The sequence below is a fragment of the Myotis davidii genome, unplaced genomic scaffold, assembly GCF_000327345.1.
Source record: "Myotis davidii unplaced genomic scaffold, ASM32734v1 scaffold332, whole genome shotgun sequence".
Lineage (NCBI taxonomy): Eukaryota > Metazoa > Chordata > Mammalia > Chiroptera > Vespertilionidae > Myotis > Myotis davidii.
This window is the reverse complement of record NW_006285779.1, coordinates 1,521,451-1,548,624: the sequence shown is the minus strand read 5'-3', so window position 1 is coordinate 1,548,624 and position 27,174 is coordinate 1,521,451. Positions and strand designations below refer to the sequence as shown.

At 50.5% G+C, this 27,174-nt stretch overlaps 1 protein-coding gene across 1 annotated transcript in view; it reads right to left on the bottom strand.

Moving 5' to 3' along the window:
* COL17A1 (collagen type XVII alpha 1) overlaps positions 1–27,174 on the bottom strand; it is a 52,614-nt gene that overhangs the window by 18,571 nt on the left and 6,869 nt on the right. The window contains exons 3-28 of the mRNA XM_015559287.1: positions 26,789–26,833; positions 25,680–25,784; positions 23,709–23,840; positions 21,050–21,097; positions 20,114–20,149; positions 18,777–18,824; positions 17,260–17,397; positions 15,830–15,988; positions 14,922–14,993; positions 13,393–13,464; positions 12,523–12,591; positions 11,369–11,530; positions 10,922–11,002; positions 9,478–9,522; positions 8,034–8,252; positions 7,023–7,241; positions 6,706–6,735; positions 6,318–6,344; positions 4,888–4,914; positions 4,740–4,802; positions 3,871–3,975; positions 3,100–3,159; positions 2,176–2,211; positions 1,504–1,557; positions 1,221–1,256; positions 710–745 (exon numbers count right to left, since the gene is read on the bottom strand). Coding sequence (XP_015414773.1) covers positions 710–745; positions 1,221–1,256; positions 1,504–1,557; positions 2,176–2,211; positions 3,100–3,159; positions 3,871–3,975; positions 4,740–4,802; positions 4,888–4,914; positions 6,318–6,344; positions 6,706–6,735; positions 7,023–7,241; positions 8,034–8,252; positions 9,478–9,522; positions 10,922–11,002; positions 11,369–11,530; positions 12,523–12,591; positions 13,393–13,464; positions 14,922–14,993; positions 15,830–15,988; positions 17,260–17,397; positions 18,777–18,824; positions 20,114–20,149; positions 21,050–21,097; positions 23,709–23,840; positions 25,680–25,784; positions 26,789–26,833 — 2,124 coding nt within the window. The remainder of the gene's footprint in view (positions 1–709; positions 746–1,220; positions 1,257–1,503; positions 1,558–2,175; positions 2,212–3,099; positions 3,160–3,870; positions 3,976–4,739; positions 4,803–4,887; positions 4,915–6,317; positions 6,345–6,705; positions 6,736–7,022; positions 7,242–8,033; positions 8,253–9,477; positions 9,523–10,921; positions 11,003–11,368; positions 11,531–12,522; positions 12,592–13,392; positions 13,465–14,921; positions 14,994–15,829; positions 15,989–17,259; positions 17,398–18,776; positions 18,825–20,113; positions 20,150–21,049; positions 21,098–23,708; positions 23,841–25,679; positions 25,785–26,788; positions 26,834–27,174) is intronic.

Genomic DNA, 27,174 nt, shown 5'->3' with positions numbered 1-27,174 from the left:
TCCCTTCCACTTCCCCAACCAGATGAGCTTTGGGTACCAGAGAGGTTGGGGACACAGTGTCCACTTAGATTCTATGGTCAGGGCCACCCAGGCAGCAGGCATGAGCCTGGTCTGCAGCTGAGTGTGTCTGAATCCTATTTCCTTGGCAACAGAGAGCAGACCCTTGTCGCTAAAGTATCATTATTATTAACTAGAGGCCTGGTGCATTAAATTTGTGCACAGGTAGGGTCCCTAGTCCTGGCTGGCGATCAGGGCCAATCAGGGCCTTCCTTCGTTTCGCACCGCCCCCTGGTGGTCAGCGCATGTCATAGAGAGTGATCAGTCTCCCGGCAAACTCCCATGGGGACAATTTGCATATTAGGCTTATATATATCCTTTTTAATCATGGGAGTTGCAGTAGGTAAGTGGATGGGGGGAACAAGTGGTGTCAACTTTCTGCCACTTTGGGAAGAGCTTAATTTTCTCAACTGGATTTCCCAAAAGAACCAGTGACAATCTTTATTCCCTTTTCTGCCCAGATGTTTACTGTCTGGCAAGCCTGGTGCTGGCTTGTCTCCAGCCAGTGCTTCATGCCATTTTGTAGATTGCAAGTTCCCTGAAGTAGACAGAGATTCTGTCTCATACCTCTGTTTTCTTTCCCACCTCCGGTGCCCAGTAGATTTATAAAATGTCTTTCAATGATCAAAGTGGATTCCCATGTAGGACTGACCTGTGAGGCCTCGGGGTCCTTTCTCACCCTGGTCACCTAAAACAAACATGGAGTGGGGGGCAGGAAGTATCAGTCAGGAGTAAGGAAAGCATTCTCACCCCATTAGAGGGGCCCTGCTGCAGAACAGTTCTCACTGTGCCTGGAAGTGCTGTCAGCAGAATCTGGGTGAGAGCTCGTCATTTATGAACTCAAAGGGGCACATTTGGTTCCACCCACAAGCTGCCTCTGGCCCTGTCATACAGTGGGTCCTATGGGCACGGGATGGCCAGAGCAGGAGGACCTCAATACTGCATCCTCACCACCCCAAGGACTACCCATCCACAGTGCTGCAAGGTGGGTGCTTTGTGACTCCTCTTTGTGCCTCAGTTTCCCTATAGGAGAGGCACGTCCCTCTCAGGGTCCGGGAGCCAGAGTCATCTGTGTTCTTGGATGCCGGGGCACGAGTCACATTTGGGTTCCCAGGAGTCAGGCAGGCTCTAGTGATGTCTGAGCAGCAAGGGGAGCAACATACCTTTAGGTCCTGGTGGTCCCATAGAACCTCTGTCGCCTGAAAAGGTAATGGCCAACCTGACATAAAGAGCCTTGGCAAGGAAGGCAGGAAGGGCAGTGTCTGTGTCTGAAGACGCGCATCCTGCCCACCATCCTGACTTCCCCTCTCCTTGTGTGCCTGTCAGCCTGCACAGGCTGTTGGTTATGTCCATCTGACCCCCTCTGTCCCCCCAAGACCTCTTCTTGAGTGACTGGCACCTACAGGGTGACATCTCCCCCTACCCAGCTCCTTCCCATCAGCTTACCTTTGACGCCGGGGAGTCCCACTTCACCTCGGGGCCCTTGGAGACCTATAGGGCCTGCGAGCAGAGGAAACCATGCAGGTGGGTGAATGCCCCAGCTTTGGAACGGACGGACATGGACACAGACACATGCATGCAGGCAGACGGGACATAACCATGTACACACGCATGTGTGCACACACCCAGGCACTTGCACACACACTTTGGAGTGAAAATCATGAGCTGCTTCCTGCGGATTCCTCCCCCGGCCACCTCCCTCCGCGTCGTCCTGGTCCAGGTTCTCTGCCCCTGTGACTACCAGGCCCTGGTCACAGGGCACCTCGTGGGACACTGACAGAGACACTGGCCTGCACTACATTGTGGGCTGTGGCTGGAGATTCCCAGGACAGCAGGACGAGGTCTGGCCAGGAGACATGAGGTAGAGGCAGGCACTTGCTCAGAGGTGAGGTAGGATGGGAGCTGCCTGCTGCTGAAGCCGCCAGAGGGCCCAGGCCCCAAGCCATCTCACGGGGCTCCCTGGTACCTGACCTCAGCTGCAGGGGACAGTGTGGCCCTGAATTCTGTACCTCCAGGTGCTCTTTATATTCGCTTCTTTTGCTTAAATAATGTTTGCTTTTCCTTTGGCAGCCCTTTCTTTGCCCCAGAAATAACATCTGTTACAAGAAGTGTACTGACCTGGGGGACCCTGTGGGCCTGGAGAACCACTGGCACCTGGAAGGACAACAGAACAACAGTGATCAGAGGGTCAGACACAGGCCGGGCAGCTGACCCCACGGTGAAGGCCAGGGGGAGGGGTGGGGGCTCACTTCCCAGCGAGGGCTGTGTGTGCATGCCACCCACACGGGCTGGGTTCTTACCAGGGCCCCAGAGCCAGTGGGTCTAAGACAGTGGTTCTCAACCTTCTGGCCCTTTAAATACAGTTCCTCATGTTGTGACCCAACCATAAAATTATTTTTGTTGCTACTTCATAACTGTCATATTGCTACTGTTATGACTCGTCATGTAAATATCTGATATGCAGGATGGTCTTAGGTGACCCCTGTGAAAGGGCCGTTCGACCACCAAAGGGGTCGCGACCCACAGGTTGAGAACTGCTGGTCTAAGATGACCCAAGTCCAGTGCAAAGTCATCCTCAGGGAGGAAGCTGAAGCTGGTGGGATCAAGAGAGCCCTGCTCCTTCCCCGTCAGAGTAAAACGTTTGGGCTGGGGCAGAGGAGGGAGGAGCGATGAGCAGTGGGCATCAGATCGAGAAGGCCCACTCTCCCGGGTGGTTCAGACACGTTGCATTTTGAATGTGCGTATCTGGGCCCAGACAGGTGAGGAGATTGTCTGATTTCTGATTTCCTGACCCATCCACCCACTTAGGGGCCACATAATGGGGCCATTGAAAACAGATGGAAATACGGCCTCAAATCCTCGATGCAGCCCAAACCAGCCCCAACCCTGACCCCCACTCCTTTGTAGAGGACCTCTGTGGGCCCATCGCCCCTGCACAGGCCTGAGCAGAGGGTTAAGGCTGTCTGGGATCCTAGCACCTGGACCTCTGTTATCCATCCAGGACATGGCAAAATTGGGTACCATTCTGGGCACCTGACTTACCTTTGGGACCCATAGAACCCGGGACGCCAGGTAGGCCAGGAACACCCGGTTCACCAGACCCTGGGGAGAAATGAGCACTCTGAGAGAGTCCACCCAGCCTGGGGGTGTCAGAGGGGGGTGGTCCCCACGCTGCCAGTGGCCTCTGAGCCACTGAGTACCTCTCCAAGGCCATGAATCAGCAAAACACCTTCAGTGTCTACCCTCAGAGCCTTTATGCTCCATGAAGTCTGGCACCCTAGATACTAGATACACGTTTGTTGCCTTATTGAGCAATATTTTTAAGAGAAAGGGAAGTTAAAAATTATGCTTCTTGCTCAGCTCATGACCTATTGGCATTGAGAGGATTTCTGGGGCCTATGCTTGGTTTTTCTTGAAAACACACACAAAAAGACAGACTCATGGTTAGGAATCTAATTGCAAAATCTTCCCGGACCTCTCCAGGGCTGGGCCTGTGTCTGGGGCTTTCCATGCCTCCCTCCTGGCTAGTTCCGGCCGAGAGGCCCGAGGATCTGAACCGCACTCCGCCTTCCGCCAGGCCTGCTCCGAGCTCTTCAGCTCAGCCCTGACTCCTCGCCACCCCCCATGGGAAGGCCCTTTCTCCCCGTGACCATGTTCTCCTTGCATTCTGAGCTCTGCAAGGTTCTCGGCCTGAGGCCGGGACCTATGGCCTCGCCCACCAGGCCTGGCCAAGACCTGGCTCACGATGCCCCACAAATGCTGGTGAGAAAAATGGATGTAACTAACCCTCCTGGTGAAGGAATCACCTCTTACCTCTGTCCCCTTTCTCTCCAAACCCAGGTGGTCCCGGTTCACCACGAGGACCCATGGGGCCTTCACGCCCTCTCTGGCCCACAGGTCCCTCCATGCCAGGATCTCCTAGAAATAGAAATGGCCACATGAGAGTTAGGACCCTGAGGGCTCCGTGAGCAGCATCTCGCTGGCAGGACACCTGCCTGGAGTCTCTGCACTGATCCCCTGAAGTCCAGGCTCAACCCAGAAGCCAGAGCGACCCTTGAAAATGCATGAGAATCATGTCCCACCTCTGCCCCAAACCTGCAAGTGGCTTTTCTCCTCGTGAAAAGTCTTCACGAGGCCTCCAGGGCCCCACGTGGTCAGCCTTGCTCACTACTCTCTCTCTGAACTCTCTGGCTCCCTTCTGGGTTCTAGCTGAGGCCCTTACGATCTCCTCTGCCTCCTCTATCTCCTCCTCCTCCTCCTCATCATCATCACTCCTTGACCAGCGGGTACACCTGTGCCGAGGCCTGTGGCTGCTCCCTCTGCCTGGAATGTTGCTCCAAGCTCTCCGCATGCCCGGCTCCCTCATCCCCTCAAATCTTGGCTCACATGGCACCTTCTCAGGGAGGCCTTTCCTGAGGGCTCCCTCAGGACTCCCCATGTCCCACCAGCCTCTGCCTTTCCCATTCCCAACCACCTCTTACCCTATGAACTTCACATATTTATCTATTATCTTTCTTTCCCACCCCAACATAAGCAGGAGTTTCTGTTTTACTCACTGATGTCTCCCCAACACCTAACATGTCCTGGCACACAGTGGGCACTTTAATAAATGTCTACTGAGCAAGGGAGGGAGGGAGGGAGGGAGAGAGGGAGGAAGGAGTGGGTGGAGAAGCAGTTCTTACCAATGCTGCCCTTTTGTCCCTTTGGTCCTTCTGGACCTGGCTGTCCCAAGAGCCCAGGGATACCTGTAGATACAAGAAAATACCTCCTAGAACCTGGGATCCTGGGCCCAGCAGCCCACTACCAGCCGCGCCATCGGAGACTACGCACCTGGAGTCCCAGGGAGGCCCCGATCTCCTGTGGGACAGAGATAAGAAAGAGAAGTCAGCTCCCAGACTTGGGCCACTACCTAATGGAGCCACCAGGGGGATTCAACCAGGATTGCCAAATACAGCAAATACAAATACAGGGTGCCCAGGAAGTCTGAATTGCAGATAAACATTGAATTAACTTTTAGTATAAGTATGTTTCATGTAATATTTGGGACATACTTATAGTGAAAGATTATCTGTACTTCAAATTTAACTGGGCAGCCCACATTTCCTGGCAACTGCAGGCTCAGGGGCTCCAGGACCTTCAGCCCCCATTCCCAGGAGGGTCAGGGGGTGTGATCTCCACACTGGAGTCCTGGGGAAGGGGAGCTGGGGCGGTGACCCAGGCGTGTGCATGGAGACAGGCAACCCTGAAGAGAAGAGGACCACCAAGCGCAAGAACCCCAACTCTGGCACAGGGATCTCTTGGGGAGAAAGATGGAGCCCAGAGAGGTGACCCTGTCACCTTCAACAGTGATTCTCAGAATAAACTGGGGTGATCAGGATTGCAGACTCCTGTCCCCACCCACCTGTACCACCAGGACTGCCGACTCAGAGGCTCTGGAAGTGGGACCCAGAATCTCCTGCTCACGCACACTGAAGTGTGTGAACCCCACTTGGCTAGATCAAGGGGTGCCGCTGTGGTCCCGGGATTGGAAACCGCTTCCTTCCACCATGGGCCCACCCCATTGACCGTCAAACCACTTCTTGGAGGAAACACATCAGTTTCTTACAGCACATAAGTGTGTGGCACACACGGTAGCATGTGGTTGTCCCCAACTGACTAGCATTGTGGGCACCTGCTCCTGTGACTACATCCTGCAAACCCCTGGGGGCAGTGCTGGTGCTCCTGCTGGACCCCGACAGGAGGCTCAGTTCCCAACGGCTGGGTTTTATCCCCGGTTTCCCTCGGCTAAGACCCCTGAGAGCAGGTGGCACACTTGGAATGGTGGTTCCTGACTTGATTCATCAGAATTAAAACCCGGGTAGAGGGTAGGTCTAGCTCCAGAGCTTTTGCTCCAGGAACACCTGATTCTCAGCAGGGCCCAGGAATCTGTATTTATAGAAACGGCCAGGGGGTTGGGGAAGCTGAGAAGTAGCAGGCCCTCTGACTGCCCTTTGGAGCTGGAGGTAGATGAAGGCCCTCGACACAGGCTCCCCCAGGGCCTGGGAGTCCCTGGAGCCCTGAGAAGGGGCGAAGGCCAGTGACGCAGAGCCCTGCTCTGTCACGAAGCCCCTGCCCCACCAAAGCCCAAGGGTCTGCAGGCTGCTGTGCAATTCATGGTCCCACCACAGAGGGGTGATGGCCAAGAGCATGTGAGGGCGTTCTCTGAGCTCGCTGATTGCTTTAAACTGTCAACCCTCACTAATAATTAAGGTAAAAGTTACCTTTGAGGCCTGGACTTCCCATGTCACCTAAAATAAGAAAGATAAAACAATTGTGAATGGGGTGAGAACCCAAGGGCCTGTCTCTCATAGTCTGTAAGACCAGCTGACAGCAGGTGAACCGCATTTCAGGGGGAGCTGGCGTGGGGCGTGGCTTCCTCTCAGCCTCCATCTGTGTCACTTGGCACATCACCGGCCTCTCAGAGGATGCCCTAGGTCCCTTCCCGTCCTGAGATATTCTGACCGGACAGCCAATTCTCAACCCTCCCAACAGACGCTGTAAGGTTTGTCTACTGCTCATCCTTCAATTTGGAAAACAGCTTTCTAATCCCAGAAAACAGGGCTCCAAGTTCAGGGTACGAGAGGGTAAGGGCTCAACCCACCACAGTACCTTTAGGGCCAGGGTTTCCTCGGAGATTGCCTACAAGAGAAAGTAAACCACGAGTTACTAGAGGTTACACATCTGCGTGACACACAGACACGAAAGGGATCTCTGTGGTGAAGTGGGGAGAAACTGAGGGTAGGACTAGCATTCAGATTCTAAAACGTGCTACTTGTGTGATAGTGGGCAATTCTTTCCAGGCCTCAGTTTCCCCAACAGTAAAATGGGTTCACAGTACTGGTCCTGAGAGTGAAGGAAGTGCGGGAGTCCCCTGGGCAGGTACCACTCCACACACAGACTAGCCCTTCGCCCTGCGATGTGCTCACCGTTTTCTTGCTCCATCATCAGCTTGTCCCTCATAAACAGCCAGAGCGCCTCCTGACTGGAAGCATCCAGCCCGGACTTGCCCATGCCTGTGCCCACATCGGGCGCCAGCCCCTGCAGCCGTTCCTTGTTGCTTCTCTCTATCTGCTCCTGCAGCAGCACACTGCTCCGTGTCCGCTCCAGCTCGTCCACACGCGCTTTCAGCTTCCGCACCTCCTCCGCTGAAATGGCAGAGGGGCAGCTCAGCCGAGGGGCAGCCCGGTGCCTTCCCAGCACGCACTCACCCCCCCGGAAGCCTGAACTGGGGACTCTGGGGGCTGGGGAACGTCTTCTTGCCATTGGGGACATATTAAATATATATATTTACTGATTTCAGAGAGGATGGGAAAGGGTGAGAGAGATAGAAACATCAATGATGAGAGAGAATTAATTGGCCACTTCCTGTATGTCCCCCACTGGTTATCTAGCCCTCAACCTGGGCATGTGCCCTGACCTGGAATCAAACTGTGACTTCCTGCTTCATAAGTCAATGCTCAACCACTGAGCCACACAGGCCAGGCTGTTGGGGACAATTTGATAGAATGCTTATGGCTAGCAGCCAGATTATGGCTAGCTACTCAAAATTGTCATTGACCTTTAAAGAAACCTGGTCTGGGTGGGTGGGCTCAGTCTTCTCATTTGAGAGAGTGATAGTGCTGGCCCTCACCCTCCCTGGGAGCTGTGTGAGGCCAACAGAGCTGTGGCGGGCAAAACTGCTATGAGAAGGCCTGGCCTGACTACCCTACCCAGGCAGCTGGGAGCCTAGAGCAATGCTGCAGGGATGGGGGCCTGGGCAACGGAGCTGCACCAGAATCCCATTTCCGCCACTAGGTGGCGCCCTCCCGGTGCCTGTTTCCCCACCTACAGCACAGAGCTCTGCACTGATGCCCGACACTTGGGACACAGTCAATTCCTGCCCTTTGAATGGGCAGCTGGGCAGTGGGACCGGCTGCCCTGCCACCGTCACCACGTACCCAGAGCAATGAGGCCGAAGAGCAGCCCCAGGAGCAGCAGCCAGGTGAGCAGCAGGCCCAGCAGCCACTTCCACCAGCTGCAGCAGGAGCTGCAGGGGCACCAGGCGGGCGCTGCTCCCCAGGGGCCTGCGCCAACACCGCCGCCAGCACCACCACCGCCGCCGCCACCTTTACCGCCACCGACACCGTTATGGTGATCGTAGCCGTAGCCGTGGATATCTGTGGGAGAGAGAGGAAGGGGAAGGTGAAGGCAGGTGGCTTTGGCTCTCTTCCCTCTAAATTCTCTGGCTGCGGGGACTTCCTGTGGGCCTGAGTGAATGGAAGTAAGTCTTTCAGGTTCGTGTGCGACTGCGAAAGATGAGGCTGGTGAAGAGCAGAAGTCTGACAACCCTGGGCTTGAGCTGTGTGACCCCGAGATGGTCACTTAACTACTGTTTCCTTTTTTCCCTTTTCTTTTAACTACAATGAGCTTAAAGGATGACTTACTTCAGAGGACAGTTGCTGAGTGAGACGAGAGGCATGGAAGGCAGTTAGCAGGGGATATAGCACAGAGGGCTCGGTTTAAAACTCTTTATTTTTTTTTAAATATATTTTTTTATTGATTTCAGAGAGAAAGGGAGAAGGGAGAGATAGAAACATCAATGATGAGAGAAAATCATTGACTGGCTGCCTCCTGCACGCCCCCTACTGGGGATCGGGCCGCAACTCAAGCACGTGCCCTGACTGGAATCGAACCCCGGACCCTTTAGTCCGCAGGCTGATGCTCTATTCACTGAGCCAAACCAGCTAGAGCTCGGTTTAAAACTCTTGATGAAGAACTTTGACCTGCCACAAACTACATTTTATTAGGCCCAAACCAAAGGTGTTCCCATCTCCATGGTGCAGTGTTCACAACTGTGTGTAACGCCCAAGTGCCTAGAATGACACTCGGCATTTAAGGCATGCCCAAATTTTTTTTTGTAAACGGTTTTGTTAGTATTTAAAATGGGGTGCTAACCCTTGCTCTGCCTCTCTTACAAGGCTAGAGGAGGAAGAGAGGAAAGTGTAAAGGGTTGGAGATGTACATGAATTAGTGCCACCTTAAAGCCTCTGTATGTCTTGGGGGTGGACAACAGCAGCCCTGCTGTGCTGCTCCTGCCATAGGGGGAGCCCTGGACTTGAGGGCAGGTAGCAGAGTGTGTGTGTGTGTGTGTGTGTGTGTAGGGACAGGGAAGGGGGAGTTGTGTGCAAATTGCCCCTGAACTAAGCTTCTTCTGCGAACCACTCTAGCCCTGGCCTGCCCCCTCTACTGCCCTCCACCCCACTCCCTTGAGCCTTCAGGGACACTCTTTAGAGTTGGGTGGCTCAGGTGTGCACTGGCTCCAGGCTAGGGGGCCTTATCTCTTCCTCACCATCACCAGTCCCACGGGCTGCTGTCACTGCAGGACTCGCTGGGTTCACCTACCTGTGGAGGTCACTTTGCCCTTTGTGGACACGGTCTTCACGTCTCCTGAAAGACAAGCACCGAGAAGAGGTTTTGACCTGAGCTTTTATGTATTTTTATTTTTAAAAATATATCTTTATTGATTTCAGAGAGGGAGGGAGAGATAGAAACATTAATGATGAGAGAGAATCATTGATTGGCTGCCTCCTGCACACCCCTCATTGGGGATCGGGCCTGCAACCCGAGCCATGTGCCCTTGATTGGAATCAAACCCAGGACCCTTCAGTCCACAGGCCAACGCTCTATCCACTGAGCCAACCTGTCTAGGGCTTGACTTGAGCTTTTAAATGTGAGGAGCCCACAGACAGCCTCTGTGCAGATTTTGGGTGGGGCTTTAGGTAGATGTACCCCATGTACCCCCCAGGCACCTTGAGTAATTGCATCAATGCAGACATGACTTGACAAACAATTAATGGTGGGGAAAAGCAGTGTCATAACCCTCTTGTGACCTGAAACCTGTAAAGCCCTAGACATTTTCAGAGGATCCCTGAGGAGTGACCTTTGCTCTCAAACAATAAATGTGCTTGAGAGAAATGACTTGATCTTTTTGGTGAAGGGACTTTTATTTTTAATTTATCTATATTGTTGAAAGTATTACAGATGTCCTTTTTCCCCCCATTGACCCCCCACCCCCAGGTCTTCTTGGCGAAGGGACTTTGAATGCAAGTTCCTGACCTGGGGTGGAGGGACCCCGACAGCAAGGATGGGCTGGGAGGAGGGCTGTTCATGAGTTCCTGATGCTATCTGACCATGGAGTGTTTGTGGGCAGGTGCGAGATTTTCTGAGAAAGTTGTTCACAGCTTTCATCAGATTCTGAAAGGGTCTTTTGGCTTCACTGCCCCATTTCCACCCCTACAATGTAAGGAACTGCTAACTTAGGCATTGTCAGGGCTGGGACTGATCTCATTTGCATTTATCTAAAAATGTTCTATGATGTACTTTTCCCTTCCTTTACTGACCCCGCCCTTCCCTCCCCTCTGAAACCAGTGATTTGGAGAGATGTTTCGGGACTCACAGCAGTGAAGCAATGTGTTTATCTACAAGAGGATCCAGGTATTTGAGAAGAAAAAATAAAGCTAGCAAGTGCTTTGCAAAGCATTTTTCTATTAGTTCTGAAAATTAAGGGAGGATGAGTAAGGTGAGAAAAAAATACCATTGTAGGCTTGACACATGTCATGGGAAAGCTTTTGTTTCAATATTGTACGCGCACGAATCAATTGGAAGCCTGTTAAAACGCAGCCTTTGGCTCAGCAGGCCTGGGCTAGGGCCTGGGTGTCTGTAACAGGCTCCCAGGTGCTGCCGGTCCAGGGACCACCCATGGATAGTGAGGTCTCAGGAGACAAATACGTAAATGAAACGTGGATGGGCTGAAGGCAAGGTGGACAGAGATCAGATGTAGTCTTACCATTAGTATCCAAGATCAGCTTAGTGTCAGTGGTGTAGGCAGCTTGCTTTTCCTTTTTTAGGGTGTCCTCTGAAAAAGAAGCTGTGCACACAACTCATGACAATCTAGGCTATTCCCTACCCCCTCTCCAACCCCACTCCACATCCTGTCCACATGGGGAGGTAGAGGTAGCCGGGTGGGAAGAGGACCCCGCCTTCCTGGGGTTAATCCCCCGATCTGTGTTTGTGTTTGGGAGTTTTGCTGAGGTTGCTCTTTTCCAGAATTTTCCAGGCTTGTCTGCATTCTAGGCAGACCCCAGGAGCACCCTGTTTAGGCAGGCAGTTTTTCATTTGAATGGATGACTGTGCTTTCACTATTAAAACATCTCAAACCACCTTGCTAGGACACTGGGTCTCCTACACTGTCTGCCTTTCTTCTGCCACCCGCGTCCCTCGGGCGCCCACGTACTTGCAGCGACGCTGGCGGGGGAGGCAGTAAAGACCTTCCCACTGTCCTTGTTCATGATCAGCAGCTCCATCTCCTTCTTGGCAGGCGCGTTATCTTTCTCCAGGATCAGGAACTTACAGTCCTTGTGTAAGAGCTCATCATTCTGGACACTCGTGGTACAGGCTAGAGAGGAAGAGGTGGGTGAGGAGGAAGGAAAAGGTGCCAGGAGGAGGTGGAGGGAAGAAATGACCAGAAGAGGAAGGAGAAGGAAAAGGGGAGGGGGAAGGAAAAGAGAGATTAGTGGGTGTGTCCAAGGGTCTCTGGTCTCCCTGACGGTGGCTGCTAAGCAGCATCTTGGGGACCAAAGACAACCTCCCCTGCTTCACTGGGCCTGGTCGTGAGGAGGTTGGGTCCATGTCAGAAGTACTGGGGGGCTGGCTGATGGGCTGCCTTCCACCTGGATGCTACAGGATCTCTACTGAATGGACAAAAGTCCCCTTCTCAGACAGGCCCTTCTTTAACCTGCTGGGTTCATTTCTATCCTTCAGGTCTCAGGTGTTAGCGTCCTGGGCGTTTTCCTGACCACCCGTCTAATATACACACATTCCTTTTTCTACTCTTTCACCTATTTCTTTCCTTCAAATTATCTTGCCAACTTGTTTGTCTGCATCCACTGCAATGGTCAGGCTGGAGGGCAGGAACCTAGCCTGCCTTGTTCATTCGGTGGTCCAGGCGCTTAGAACAGCGTCCGGAAGGAAACACCCAGGATCAGAGCCATGGCGGAAGCGGCTGACCCTGTGCGGTGAGCCCAAGTCGATAAAGGGTCTGCAGAAGGCAGGGAGGGTGTGGCAGCTTGACCGGCTCCTTGGTTCTTGCCCTGGGTGACAGGTAACAGGAGCAGGCCAGGGGCTTCCAGACAAAGGTGGGAGCTGGGGTGTAAGTGTCTGACCCTAGGCAGTTGTGGAGGGTGAAGCTTCCTGCCTCCCTTGGACAGAAAGGTCAAGGTGAGGTCAGGGAGATGCTCATCTCTGCTCATTTCTGGAAGTTACCGAGAGGCCCATTTGGAACCTTAGACCACCAATGGGTTACATCCACTCTTCCATATGCTAAATGTTACCAAGGAGCAGTTTTTCTGGTTCTGCAGCCTGCCCCTGGCAGCTGGGGACAGCACTCACCGGCAGAGGTGGACACGCCAGTGCTCACAACAGCAGGGCTCTGGGGTACGTTTTTCTTCATCCCGTACGCTGCAAGAAAGGAACCACTGAGTGAGTGGGACCAGAGTGGGAGGGCAGCTCCACGCAACTTAGCAGCAGCCTGACCAACCCTGGCAGACCGGCAGCCTCCCCATGTGAGAGGAAGATAATAATAATGAATAATAATTATGAATGAATAATGAACATGAAGAATAAGGAATAATGCAATCAACTCTCCAGCCATGGGGGCAGCAATGAGAGCTTAGATGGAACTTTCTTTGGTATAATTCTCATCCTTCTAGAACAGTTCTAAAGGTCACCTCCTCCATGATCCTAGATCCTCCCACATTACCTTCCCTTCTCAACTCCTACAACCCTAACACCTGCTCTGCACAGTTTGATTCGTGTAATCTTATAGAATTCCCCCAATAGTTTCATGTTTCTTACACTTTTTACTCCAACTAAACAGTAAGCAAATTGAGGGCCAGGGCGGAGGCTCATGCCTCTTCTGTCCACCCTCCCCCAGGTGTGCACAAGGGGCAAACCATAAAATCAGCCAGCTGATTGATTTTCAGTGGCAGTGGGCAGTCAGGGATAGCAGTGAATCACAGGGCTACAGAGGTGACACCCCACAGTAATATTCCCCCAGGTTTTCACATGTCTGATCCAGCAAATGATCGAGGTTGGCATCTCTAGGTTGGGGGTGGGGGCTGTTTCTTTGGTGGGAAAGGTTGATTGATTTTTAGGGACATCCTGGTCCCTCTGATTCAGTGGTTGAAAGGAATATTGTGAGTTATAGCTGCAAAGAAGCATTACTTCCCAGCCCCTAAGCTCCAAGCCTTAGCTACTGACCTGTGGAGGTGGTGGCCATGCCATGGGACAGGGCGGATGAGCTGGGGGCCAGATTGTTCTGCATGCCAAACACTGAAAGGAATTGAAGACAGGTAAGTGCAGGTGCAGAGAGGAGGGTCCTCAGCTTAAGGCAGCTCCACCCCTGGAACCCCAATACCTTTCAATGTAAATAAATGCCTTTTCATATGACAGAGATTCCCAAACTTTCTCAGTTTTCACATTCTAAGTGACAGCATTTTTTTATGCCCACCTCCCCATCTTGGGCTAAAAGTTACGAATAGTTCCATTTATTGAATACTTATGTCTACACAGCTTACAGTGGTAGTTCACACAGCGTCTGACATTTCACTGTATTCAAAAATACTCTTGGAATGTAAAAACACCCCAGAGTTCCCTGTTCCCGACAGCACCCTAGGGTGCCTTGGTGCACAGTGTGGGAACTGTGGGCATAGGATACAGACACAAGGGGGCCAGAGGCAGAGACCTCGTTTTCCCTTGAACTCTTCCTTCTGACTCAAACACGTCAAGCTCCCCTCACCCCTAGTCTGACTTCAAAGCCGAAGCTCACTCCTCCCCAGTTAACACTTTCTCTTATTCCATCCTGTGCAGTGTTTGGGGTACAAGATTGTGGATTTAGTATCTTCAGTCAGGACTTGGCTAAACAGAATAGCAAAGGCAGAAAAAATGAAGCCTGAACCAGGTGTCTTCTGGGTTTGGTGGGATGCTAGTCAATTGGAGGTGCTGAAGTTAGAGGTATGCCGGTCAATTTAAATAGGCAGGCCCACATCATCATGTTAATTAGTCATATGCCACAAGGAGAAGGCACATTCCTTTAAAAAAAGAGGTGGCTGTGACTTACATTCAGGCTGTTGCAATGTATGTGGAAATAGAGTGAATACATTTGAGCTCCCAATGACCTACAGTATTTATAAAAAGACTTGAAGCCAAAACCGGTTTGGCTCAGTGGATAGAGCGTCGGCCTGCGGACTGAAAGGTCTCAGGTTTGATTCCGGTCAAGGGCATGTACCTGGGTTGCAGGCACATCCCCAGTGGGAGATGTGCAGGAGGCAGCTGATGGATGTTTCTCTCTCATTGATGTTTCTAACTATCTCTCTCCCTTCCTCTCTGTAAAAAATCAATAAAATATATTTTTTTAAAAAAAGACCTGAAGAAAGAGCTTTCTAACTTTACAATGTTGTGGTTTTCTTTTTTTGTTTGTTTTACCTGAAATGTCCTAAGCCAGGCCTCACCTAGCTTCCTTCCTCCCATTTCTCCACCTCTCAGAGAAAACATGTAAGTGAGGTCTCCGGCCCTCCACTCTTAGACTTCTCCCTTGGGGATTGGGCTGTCTCTGACCTCGGGCAGCCCTGGGCCACTGCCTGTGTTGGTGTATATGCAGGAATGTCCTCATGCTCCTGGGCAGAAAGGACCTCTTCTCTAGAAACCATAGATTTTCCTCACCAGGAAGGAGCATGTATATATTAAAGCAAACCACCTGGAAAGGGCGATGGACACTGGTGAGCACTGACCTGAGGAGCAGGTGCTGATTCCGGGGTGCAGAGTAGGGGAGCAGGAGGCCATGTTGTTTGGAACTCCAAAGACTGCAGGGGGAAGGGGAGGAGGGCTGTGAGAGGGACATCCCACCCAGAACAGGGGGTGCCCCAAAAGCTCCAGAATTAACAGGTTGCATTTTTATATTTTGTTAAATTTGTTTTTAGGAAAATCGTAGGCACTTGCCTTGTCGCAGAGAACCATACATTCGTCTCTGGTTTGCACCTTAGATCATAGCCAAGGGCTGGTCAGGCCTCAAGTGGACATTAGTTCTGGCCAAAGCCCACTTGTTAGTGACCATTTTACAGAAAAGGAACTTGGCCTGGCCAGTTTGCTCAGTGGTTGAGGATTGACCCAGGAACCAAGAGGTCACGGGTTTGATTCCCTGGTCACGGCACATGCCTGGTTTTAGGCTCGATCCCCATTAGGGGGCATCCAGGAGGCAGCTGTTCGATGGTGTTTCTCTCTCATCCATATTTCTATTTCTCTATCCCTCTCCCTTTCTCTCTCTCTAAAAATAAAAGAAAATAAATTTTAAAAAAAGGAAAGGAACTTGAAACCAGAGACGGTAAATAACTAGTTCAGGGTCACAGTTAATGCACATGAAGTCAAACCAGGTTCCTGGCACCTGCTTTCATGTTTTTCCCACTGCGTTTTTTCTGACGCATGTGGAATACAGTTCTTTTTATAGAGGACCCACCCAAAGAAACACCTTGGAGACTGAAAGGAAATGAAGTTCCAGTGGAAAAACCTTGGGATGTTTGGTCACAGAAAGCCCCTCTAGCAAGCCTTGGGGACGCTGGACACCAGCAGGGTCTCTCAGCTCCAGGTAAAGGTGAGGAGGACTCTGGGGGGGTGGGGGGGACATGCACTGCGCATCACATACCTGATCCTGAGGAATAGGCATTGGTGTTGAGGAGGGACGAGCTGTGGGTTGTCATGTTGTTGTGATAGGTCCCCATGGAGGACCCTGTCGGCAAGGTGGAGGACCACATGTGGGAGGGAAGGTTGGCATCCAGGATGGTTGCATCATAGGTGCCGGACACTGGAAACAGACAGACAGACAGACTCCCCAGTGAGAGACAAACCAGAACTCTGTGCTGGGGTGACCCAGTTGGCTCTGTTTGCTGGGACTTTCCTGGTTTAGCCCTGAAGGTCTCACATCCCAGCAACCTCTTGGTCCAGGGCAAACTAGGGCTGTTGGTCATCCCAGTTCTGCCTGAAGCCTCGGAGCTGGTGCAACCTTATCCCTTGGGTTAGACACTCTTGGGGCTCTTGATGAAATCTGAAGTAGGTCACCCGTTTCTCCTTCTAAGCCACCCTCCCCACCTCCTCTGAGCGGTCCCCACCAGTGTTCTCATTCTCTCTTTGTTCCTGTCTCCACCTTCAAAGATCCCAGGGAGCAGCGAGTGAGGCCCCACAGCGAATGCTCACAGGATTCCAGGCGCACAGCCAGCACAGGCAGGGAGCCCACACTTCAAGGCCACTCCACACGGATGACAGCCTTTTCTGGTTAAACTCTCCTTGCCAAGGAGACCCAAAGGCACTCTGCCCCCAAGAAAGGGTTCTGGTGCTTCTTCAAATCTGAAGCCAATTCTGCCTATTCCTCCTATGAGAGGGAGCTAGCCCTGTAGGTCATAAAGTGCTCTGAGGTTTCAGTTGTATTAAAAAGTAAAAGGAAGATCACAATCTCAAGGTTTCTCCCCGCACCCCAGTAGCAAATGACAGGAAAGCTTCATTCAAATCCTAGCAGAACTGGCTTCTTTCCTCATCTCCCTCCAAGGATCTCCTCATTCCTCTTCCTGCCTCCCACAGATCCCACCTTACACATGGTAGGCACGTGATATATGAGTGTTGAACAACCCTCATCCTATCTGACCATGATCTCTTGCTTATCTGACTGCCCCAGAGGCCCTCACCTCCACGAGGGCAATGGGTGTGTCTATCTTGTTCATTGCCTTTCCTCAGTGCCTGGTGCTTGGCATGGAGGAGGCAAATAATAAACATTCACTGAATGAATAAATGAATGAATCAATGAAAGAAAACATGACAACTTCCCAGTATTCTTCATTTGGGGAACCTGGCCAATACATTCCCAGGAGATGTCAAGAACCTCCTGGAGGAAATCTCTAGGATGTAGAGCCTGACTCAGCAGGCCCCTGGGATGGCTGACCAGCCCACATTTTCATGCTGCATAAAGGGCAGTGCTTTGCCGTAGTCTGGAGGGCCTGCCAGGGTATGACTGAATTCCTGGACCAGGACTAATATACCACCTTGTTCCCTTCCCTCCAAGCAGCCCTGGGCTGTAGGGCTCACCTGACTGGGAGCTCACGGTTTTGGTCTCCACGGTGCCTTTCTTAGGGATGGGGAGTGTGTGGGAGGAATTCCGGGTGGGGCTCGCGCTTGCTGACCGGCTTCCCTTGACCAGACGTTTAACTTCATCCAATTCCGTCCCTGTAGAAGAATCCCCACATTTCCCATTAGGCCCAGGATGATTTCCCAAGTCCGGCTGCAGTGAGAGTTACATTTCTGGCATTCTGAACACGAGGGAGGATGGCATCTACTTTGCATGCTGGGACATTTTTGGTTAGCCTGATAATTTTTTCATTTTGTCAATTTATAGCACTTATTAACCTGGTACTTTGTAATATTAATGGCCTCATAAATATAGTGCCTCTACAAGGAGGTCAAAATCATTGGTAGATATTTCCTAATTATACCTCATCAGACACCACAGGGATGACTCTGTGGCTGAAAGACAATGTCATCCTGGGTCAAGGGAAATTTATACCCAGGGCAGTTAGAGAACCAGGCCCCTTGAAACAAATGGTTCAGTAGTGATTTCAACCCCTGTGCAGGACCCCTCAGGTGTCGGGTCCCTGACCTTGTATGCTCTGCAGCATCGGAGGGATTTGTGGCCCATAACTCCTAAACGTTATGCTGTTTTTGTGTGAGTTAATTTCAAGCCCGTCTGGCTGGTATTATTTGCAGCAAGGCGGTCTAGTGGAGCAGGCTCCCTGTGCTCCCCACATGGCAAACAGCAGAGGAGGGAGGAGGGGGAGGCATGGTGCAAGGGCAATGCATACAAGGAGACAGATTTGCAGACAACACTTGCCGGAGGACCACCCAGAACCCCCTCTCCTGATATCTCCATCCTATGGACTCAGCACCCCTAATCCGAGAAGGGATCAGGTGGGACAGCATCAGGCCTAGAGTCAGATTCCTGGACCCCAGGCACTGAGCTCTTTGGGCAAGTGCCCATCTCTGATTCCTGAGCCAACCACTCAGCTCCTGTCCTAATAGTTGGGCTCATTTCAAAATGTCAGATAACCTCTAACAAGAACAAAAGAAGTCTAACACCATCAGCAGACAGAGATAGGGAATCCCTAACATTTGAGATTGCTGCTTTTCCTTCAGCCACATTGAAGCTTTCTCCAAAGTCTCATCATATGGTCCTCAAATGTCTGCCAGCTCATCCCATGGAGCCTAATTGATCCTCCCTTCAGTCTCTCTTCAAGTGACACTAACCCAGGAAGGCTTCCCAGGACCCCTGCTCCCTCCACTCCCTGAGCTGTCATAGTTGGTTGTTGACTGTCTCCCTATTAGTCTGTGAACAATGGAACAGCAGGGACTGTGACTTACTCAGCTCCTTTCCCCGTCCCTGCTGCACCTAGCACAGGATCTCTCTCACAGAAGGCCCTCAGAGACATTTAATGATTGAGTGACTGCGCGCGCACGCACGTGCACACACGCACACACGCGCACACACACACACACACATACAGCCCTGGATTCTTGGGCCCTTTCTTTTCAGCAAGACAGTGACCACTTACATCGGGTAGATGGGGATGCACTCTGCAGTCGCACTCGGATTTCACTCTCTGTAGGAGGAAACGGAAGGAGATGGTTGTGAGCGAAGGAACTTGGGTCACAGAGTCTGACACTGAGCTCTGAGCAGTGGATAAATCTTTGGGCTGTTTTGAGATCTGTGTCCTGGGAACAGGACACCCAGGTATACCCAGGACGAGTGCTGCTCAAAAAGAAATGTCCTCTCCTTACACCCCAGCCTGCCCACTGCACACCTCCAGCCGCCTGGAGACGTTCTGATGAAACCCCAGGCTGAAGAGGGCGGCTCCATCACAGTCATCAGTGACCCGCCTCTTTCCAGTCACCCGTTTCCCAGTTGCCAGAACCACACTTTCTCCCGCCTCCAGGGTCTCTCAGGCAGTAGCGAGAGGATTCTAAAACCTGTAATGTTTACTTAGCCATTTTGGCCTCTTCAGAAATGCAGAGGGCAGAAAGTGGGTAGTTTAACATTATTAGTTTCAGGTGGAAGAGTGCCATCTTTCCACTATCAGCCTAAAGCTGTGGTTGGTTGGTATGTTCCTAACTTTTCAAGTCTAGGCTGGCCATCGAGAACGCCCAAAGCCTACGAAGAATTCTGCCTTCTGCGTGGCCCTGACAACTGCTCCTCACCAGGTTCAATAAGGGCAGCTTACCCGGGACCATGTTTTCCGCCTATAGCCTTATCCATGGGCAGATGTGGAGAGTGCAAAACTGTCACAGAGCCCTTTGTCCCCAGGGATAATTGGAAAAAGAAGGGCTTTTGCTTGGTTTTGATGCATAAAGGCATTCACAGCACCTCTTGTTAAAGTCAACCAGGAGATTAGAAGTGAAACAAGATGTAGCTCCAGCATCTTCAGACAATCCACAGCAGAACCAGCTACTGCCCAGGTGGTTACCATGCGTTTTTATTCCTGTCTCCTCGTGCTTGTTAGATTACAGTCAGATCTACCCTTCCCATCCTGGTGGAGCCAGCAAAAGATTCCCAGGATGCTGTAGGCCCCTTGAGGGTAGAACCAGCCCTCATTTATTCTTCTGCCCTCCTCCCATTTCCCGGCTCAAGGCTGGACACGTTAATCAGGGGTCCTCAAACTACGGCCCGCAGGCCACATGCAAATACAAATATTGCATTTGTTCCTGTTTTGTTTTTTTTACTTCAAAATAAGGAATAGGAATTTGTTCATAGTTTTTTTTTAAACTATAGTCCGGCCCTCCAACGGTCTGAGGGACAGTGAACTGCCCCTGTTTAAAAAGTTTGAGGACCCCTGCTAAATGCTCAGAAAATACTTCTTGATTGAGCTGAATTGAACCCAGAGATAGAGCTCACCTCGTGTTTGGCTACGTCCTCTGGTTGTAGAAGATGCTGAGAAACAAACAAACAAAAAGTTACCTTAAGCATAGACAAGAGGTGGTGTGCTAAATATTTTTGATGTGGGGGTAGAACTATTTGGGTTGGGGGAGGAGCTGGTTTTCACAGTATGTGTTTTCCAGATAGGTGTCCTATGGATAGTGGGTGTTTACTAAATGATGACCATGTTGCCAAAAGGCAGAGAAAGTTTTACAAGGCCTCCAGTGCATTTAAGGTGTTAAGGTAACTAAATGAATGTTAAGTTAGCTCACACTTAGAGTGTTAATTTAGCTGAGGTAATCCATTTAGGAGCATGATCCATTTGGACTAGCTCCCTACACACTGATCAAATGTTACCAAAAGGCTGCCAGATCTTTTCTTCAGTTTTTTGTTGAAAGCAAACAAATAAAATTATAACCACTGTATTATCAATGATCATATCAATTCATATGCACAGTGAGAATCCAAGAACGTGGATGAAAGACTTAAGGCCAGAAGATACTTGGGTTTCATGTGTCCCACCATGTGCCTCTTAGAAGCCTGCTACGGTGGAAGTGCTGGGCTGTTTGGCATGTGTGTGCTCTGACTCCCACTCCTCTTTGCTGGGAGGTCTCAATGGAAGGAAATAAATCCTACAATTGTTGCTTGGCCTTAGGGCTTATCTGTCCATGCCTGAGCTTTGCATGAATAGCTTGCTATTTCGGTAGCCTCAGGAGCAAAGGCTGCAACGATCCCCATAAATGTTTCAGGATGAAAAGCAAGAGAAAAACAGGTCAGCAGAGGTTAAACTCTTTTAGGAGAATCCATTTAACTCATGATGTTCCTTCCCCTCCCCCGCTCTGTCCCCCCTGAGCCCCCAGCCCTTTTCCAGTGCTTCATTTGACCATTTCTTCAGGAGATAAGCAGGGGACATACCAAATTCCTTCCGAGGGTACTCCGGAGAAGAGTTGCCACTGGAGCTCCCTGGAGAGAGGACAAAACACTCAGTACAGGCACACCTCGCTTTACTGCTCTTCACAGGTGTTGGCGTTTTCTACAAATTGAAGGCAAGACCCTCCACCAGCAAAAGACCACGACTTGCTTCATTGCAATACTTGTTTCAATGAGGTGGCCTGGCCTGGCACCAAACTCGCAATATCTCTGAGGTCTGCCTGTACCAATGATCACTTGAACCCAAACGGCTTCTGAGAGGGTGCTGCCGGGTACCCCTTTCTGAACCTTGCGGCCTGCGTGTTCAGGAGGACAACAGGTGCTCTTCAGCAAGCTCCTGACTTACCCGCTTTGCCTTTCGGACATGGTTGTGGCCCTTCAGTCTGGTTCCTGGGCTACTTCAGTGGGGCAAGGATTGAACAAAGGAAGGTAGGAGCCTTTTTTGTTTTCACTTCCTCAACTGTTTGCCCCATGCCAGTGCTGGTGAAGGTGGCCTGGCTTGTAGATGTGCTGTTATCTAGGGTGTCTCTGACCTTGTGAAGGTAATCCTGAGTGTGGACCCTGTAAAAATGAAGGTACTAGCCCCTGTGTAGGCCCAACACCAGAAAGCTGTGGTGACACCATGCTCTTAGCCTGGATTTGTGGCTCCCTAAGACTCCCTGGCAGTTCTGGTCTTAAGTCAGTTACTGGGGGTATCCATCCCTAATCCTGCTTCTCCGGTCACTATTAGACCCATTTGCTGCCTGGCTTGTCTGTTTTCCACTAAACCTGCTTCTGCAGATCACCAGACCTCCAGTAACCTCCTCCTGCCTTCTTGACCCTGAGCACTTTCTTGTACTGACTTCAATGACGCCGCCTGTACCTAGTCTCCTGCTCCCCTCAAAGTATCTTCTTCCTCTGTATCCCCAGCTCTTTTTCTCTTTCTTCCCCAAACTTTACCTTTCTTTGCTCTCTTCTGCTTTTTATACTCTCTTCCTCAGCCAACTCCTTCAGTTTTCCACCTTCTACTAACATCTCTTGGTGAATGACTCCAAACGGGGTGTTTGGCCCTGACTTCTTCCATGAGCTGAAGTCCTATGAGTCCCTCTCCCTGCTTGGTAACCCCACCTGAAAGCCCTCTATTTAAGGACCCAATAACTGAACTCATCTGCGTGAACTCCCTGCTGTAATTGTTGGCACCAACATGAACTCAACCACCCGTGTTTCTAATTTCAGCAGAATCACTAACTCCTTTTTCTTCCGTTAAAATAAAAAACAAAGGGAGACCAGCCTTAAAAATCCCCTGAACAGACAAAACTAGATGAATCATTCAAGCAAAGCGTAATTTAGCTAATTTTAAAAGATGAACTAAGTCACCTCTTGCTTATGCCTCTTAAAATCATAAGCAAAACTGAAACTGTTTCCCAAGGTTAATATGAGGTAACCACTGACCAATTCCCTATCACTTAAGGACATTCTAACCGTATAATCAGTCACCATAAAAAATAAACTACATAAGCTGCTTTGAAACAGTACAACCTGGAGCCTCATTCCATGTTTGGTTTGAGTGCTCCCAGCCTGAAAACTGTCTTTTTGGTGTGCACACAATACACTGTTACTAACTAGTATTTTAGTGATTCGTTGGTTTTACTTCGTAATTTCTGAACTTTTGACACTCCCCCTTTTCCCAACATTTAATCAACTGTCAAACTGGCCAATTCCCCTTCTGCAATACCTCTCCCCTCCAGCTCCTCCTCTCCTCTCCCACAGCCACCACCCTGGTCTCAGCCAAGTTTTCTCTTCCCTGGACTATTGAGCCACAGTCTAACACAGCCGTGGGTAGTTATGTTTACTTTGAATTTATATTAGTTCACACAAACACTCCATCCATGCTTTTGTTCCGGCCCTCCGGTCCAGTTTAAGAACCTATTGTGGCCCTTGAGTCAAAAAGTTTGCCCACCCCTGGCATGTCACCATGTTCAGCCCCTTTCCTCCCTATTTTTCCTGCACGGGGCTTTCAGAGTGCTAGTCCTGGACCTCAAATATGATCGACTCTTTTGCTCAAAAAATCTCTGTGGCTTCTCACTATATACAGAATAAAGTACAAACATCTTAGCCTGGCACTGATGCTGAGTCCCTCAAGCCCGCCCTCTTACCTAAGCACCACGGTCCTGACTACTGCCTGTCTCTGCTGTGCTGCTGCTCCCGCAGCCTGGAGCACACATCTCTCCACCTCAGGGTATCAAAATCTTCCACATCATGAAGGCCCAGCTCACAGGCACCTTCCCTAGAGACACTTTCCTGGAGACTCAGCTTGAAATGATAATTGCCTTGTACTTTGTATTATGGTTTTTATCTGTCGTCTTAACTTGTCTATTAGACTATAGATTCCTTGAAGACAAGATCCATTTAAGCCTCTGGTTCATTTAAGTGTCCCTCAAAGCATTCTGCATGGTGTCAAACATATGGTAGATATGTGATAAAATACCACATGAGAAAGTGACTAAATGAATGAATGAATGAATGAAGGGGTAATGCCAGTCCTTAAAAGAAATGAAGGAAAGGTGGAGAGAAAGGTGAGGGGGCAGGCCCAGGTGAATACAGGTGCCAATTCGTCAAAGGATGAGTGAAGTTACTGGGTAGAGAGTGGTTCTCTCTCTCATACCTTCGTATGTTCCATGGCGGGTGATGTGAGTTTTCCTTTCAAAGGTTGAGCCTGGTGAGTTGGGCAGAGTGGAGGCAGGCGAATGAGCCCTCCTGTAACTGGAGGTGGAGGCATTGCCTCGGGTGCTTCCACCTGCAAACCAGATTGAGCGTCAGTCCTCATAGCACTTCCGCAGATTGGCAGCCAGTTACCTTAACCACGTACACCAGGCTGCTCCGAATGAAAGAGGGCCCCACGGAGGGGCCAGAGGACATCAGCACTGAAAGCCCCCCCCCATTCCCTCGGGTGCTCAGAAATGGGGTAGCTTCATTGTTCCTGCCCTTCCTCCCCAAGCTGGGGGTCTCTGATGCACATAGCGGCAGTGTATGGAAATGGAGGGGCTTTGGCAGGGTTGTTCTTGAAGACCTGGCACTAATCTGAGCTCACTGCTGGAGAGACTAGAACATAATCCCATGTGGGAGGTGGGAGGTTCCTCAACAGATGAGGGCAGGCGCTTCTCTTGGTCAGCCTGACCATTTGCCTGCCTTGGGTCTTTTTAAAAAAAATAATATATTTTTTATTGACTTCAGAGAAGAAGGGAGAGGGAGACAGAAACATCAATGATGAGAGAGAATCATTGATCAGCTGCCTCCTGAACGCCCCCTGCTGGGGACTGAGCACCCCAGGCATGTGCCCTGACTGGGAATTGAACTGCAACCTCCTGGTTTATAGGTTGATGCCCAACCACTGAGCAATACTGGCCAGGCTTGGGTCTTCTTCTTTAGTGTCACTCCAAGATTTTTAAAATGAATTGGTGCCCTAACCGGTTTGGCTCTGTGGATAGAGCGTTGGCCTGCGGACTGAAGGGTCCCAGGTTCGATTCTGGTCAAGGGCATGTACCTTGGTTGCGGGCACGTTCCCAGTGGGGGGTGTGCAGGAGGCAACTGATCAATGTTTCTAACTCTATCCCTCTTTCTTCCTCTCTGTGAAAAATCAATAAAGTGTATTTTAAAAAAAATAAAATAAAATGAATCGGTGGGCTATGTGTGCTTGCTTTCCCCCTATGCCTTGTTTTGTTTTGCTTAGTTTGAAAGCAACAATGAAAGAGTGGTTCATGGGGAACAATGGGCCGAAGTTGGGTGCTTGTCCAGTGGAAACTTGCAGGGTGTGGGATCAGATTCCCTGCGCACAGTGACCCAGTCCTTCAGTTTCGTTAGTGCAGGGGTCCTCAAACTTTTTAAACAGGGGGCCAGTTCACTGTCCCTCAGACCGTTGGAGGGCCGGACTATAGTTAAAAAACACACACAAAACATTCCACACATGCGCACTGCGGCCTGGGACCAGTCGGCTGCTAAGCAACAGGCAGCGGCCGCAAAAACACCCGCGGGGCGGTGACCCAGTCCTTCAGTTTCGTTAGTGCAGGGGTCCTCAAACTTTTTAAACAGGGGGCCAGTTCACTGTCCCTCAGACCGTTGGAGGGCCGGACTATAGTTAAAAAACACACACAAAACATTCCACACATGCGCACTGCGGCCTGGGACCAGTCGGCTGCTAAGCAACAGGCAGCGGCTGCAAAAACACCCGAGGGGCCGATAAATGTTTTCGGTGGACCGCATGTGGCCCGCGGGCAATAGTTTGAGGACCCCTGCTTTAGTGGTTGTTGTTAATTCAAATTGTAAGCCCTCAGATGTGCACGCTCTTCTCTAAAGGAGATGGCTTAAGGAGTGATTCAGGGGGGAAGGAGCCACCTCCCCACGAAGCCTCCTTAATTAATTATTGTTATTTATATTAGGGAAATAATGAAAGTTGACTCCATTATAGGTCGGCATCAAATGCAGATGATGTGAAAGTCTCACTTTTTCTGGGTTTGGTGTCATTTACATGCTCTTTGGATCATTTGGATGGATGACAGTTTGGCCCCACTCCTTGCAGGACTCAATCTTTCCTTATCTGCTCTTTCCCCACCCTCACCCCCCACCAGCAGGCACTTACTTGAGTTTATGTAGCCGCTGCTGCCATGGGTCAGGCTCTGTTTCTCCAGCCGGCTTCCTCCACTGAGGGAGCCCGTTTTAGCGTAGCCATTGGTGGTCCCCCCTTCTGCAGAAACAAGGAGCAGGTGATCATTTCTGGGTGGAGTCAGCCCAGAGGGTCCTCTATCCCTTGCCCCTTGGAACCCTTCCCTAGCTTCCCAACCATGACCCTCATGGTTTGGGCTCCCTTTCCCATCTACAGTGCAAGCTGTCAGGCTCTCATTTCATTTGTTTCTGATACAAATGTTAAAAGCAAAACATTCCACCCGATTTAAAAAGAATGTCTTCTGGGTGGAGCATTGCAAGTCATTTATTAGGGAAATTTAAATATTAGACAAGGTAGCAAATGATGAAATAGCTCCTTGAGGCCAGGGTCTGGGCTGGGCTTGCTTTTTTCAAATGCCTGGTCAGTGCCCCAGGCATGCAGCCCCTAGAATTGTTGGAGGGACTGGGAACAGCTCTGTGTTGCCAGTTTCCCATCTGGCAGCCCATCACACTCCAACCTCCCATGTTGATGGGTGGGATTTCCACACTCCTCTGCCTCTGGGTGCCAGGCTTCCTGGGAGGGGCAGGCGTAGCTTTAGGGCTCAGACCTCCATTACAGCATCCACTACACATAAAGACCTCCCGAGGAAAATGGAGGCTCAAACAGAAACCTCACTGGTGGTTCCCTGCTCCCACCCCATGCTCAAGGGGGGATAATATCTTCGATATTTCAGTTTCCAGATCAGGCGATTCTATAGAGACTGAAAGTAGATTTGTGGTTTTAGGAACTGGAGAGAGAATGGGGAGTGGCTACAAATTGCCATGAGGTTTCTTGTTGGCAGGATGAAAATGTTTTAAAATTTGTTGCAACGGCTGCACAACTCTAAATATACTACAACCACTGAATTATACACCCCAAACTGTGAATTTTATAGTATAGGAATTGATGTCAATATAACTGTAAAGAAAAAAGAGATTTCAGGTATTTTGGATTTGCTCTACTGGAGCGCGAGTGCCGCTGGGAAAGGTTAGGCGCAGAGTCCTTCACACGTGACTCACTGAGAAGCTCTCGAGACAGTTACTTACTTGGCGGTAAGGATGTGAGTCTTGTAGTTACTGTTTCGGTGATAACTAGGAAAAGACAAGGAAAAGATCAGATCTAATGTAAGGCACTGAAATCCCTGTAGTTTGGCAAGATCTCATCTGTCATAGGCTCCGCGCATTAAATTCGGTTCCACAGAGATTTTTGTATATTATGCGATAAGGAATATGATCTTTCTCACTATACATGAAAATATGTACAATAACAATGAAGTTTAGTGTACCTGGAAAATACGTTTACATCCCTTTGGAACCAAAAGGAAGTAGCTATCCATTGATTTGCAAAATGAGTTGTCATGGCGTCAATATCACTCGTTTAACTATTACATCCAGTCCAGGCTTGGATTTACCTTTGAAGGAGGACCAGGACC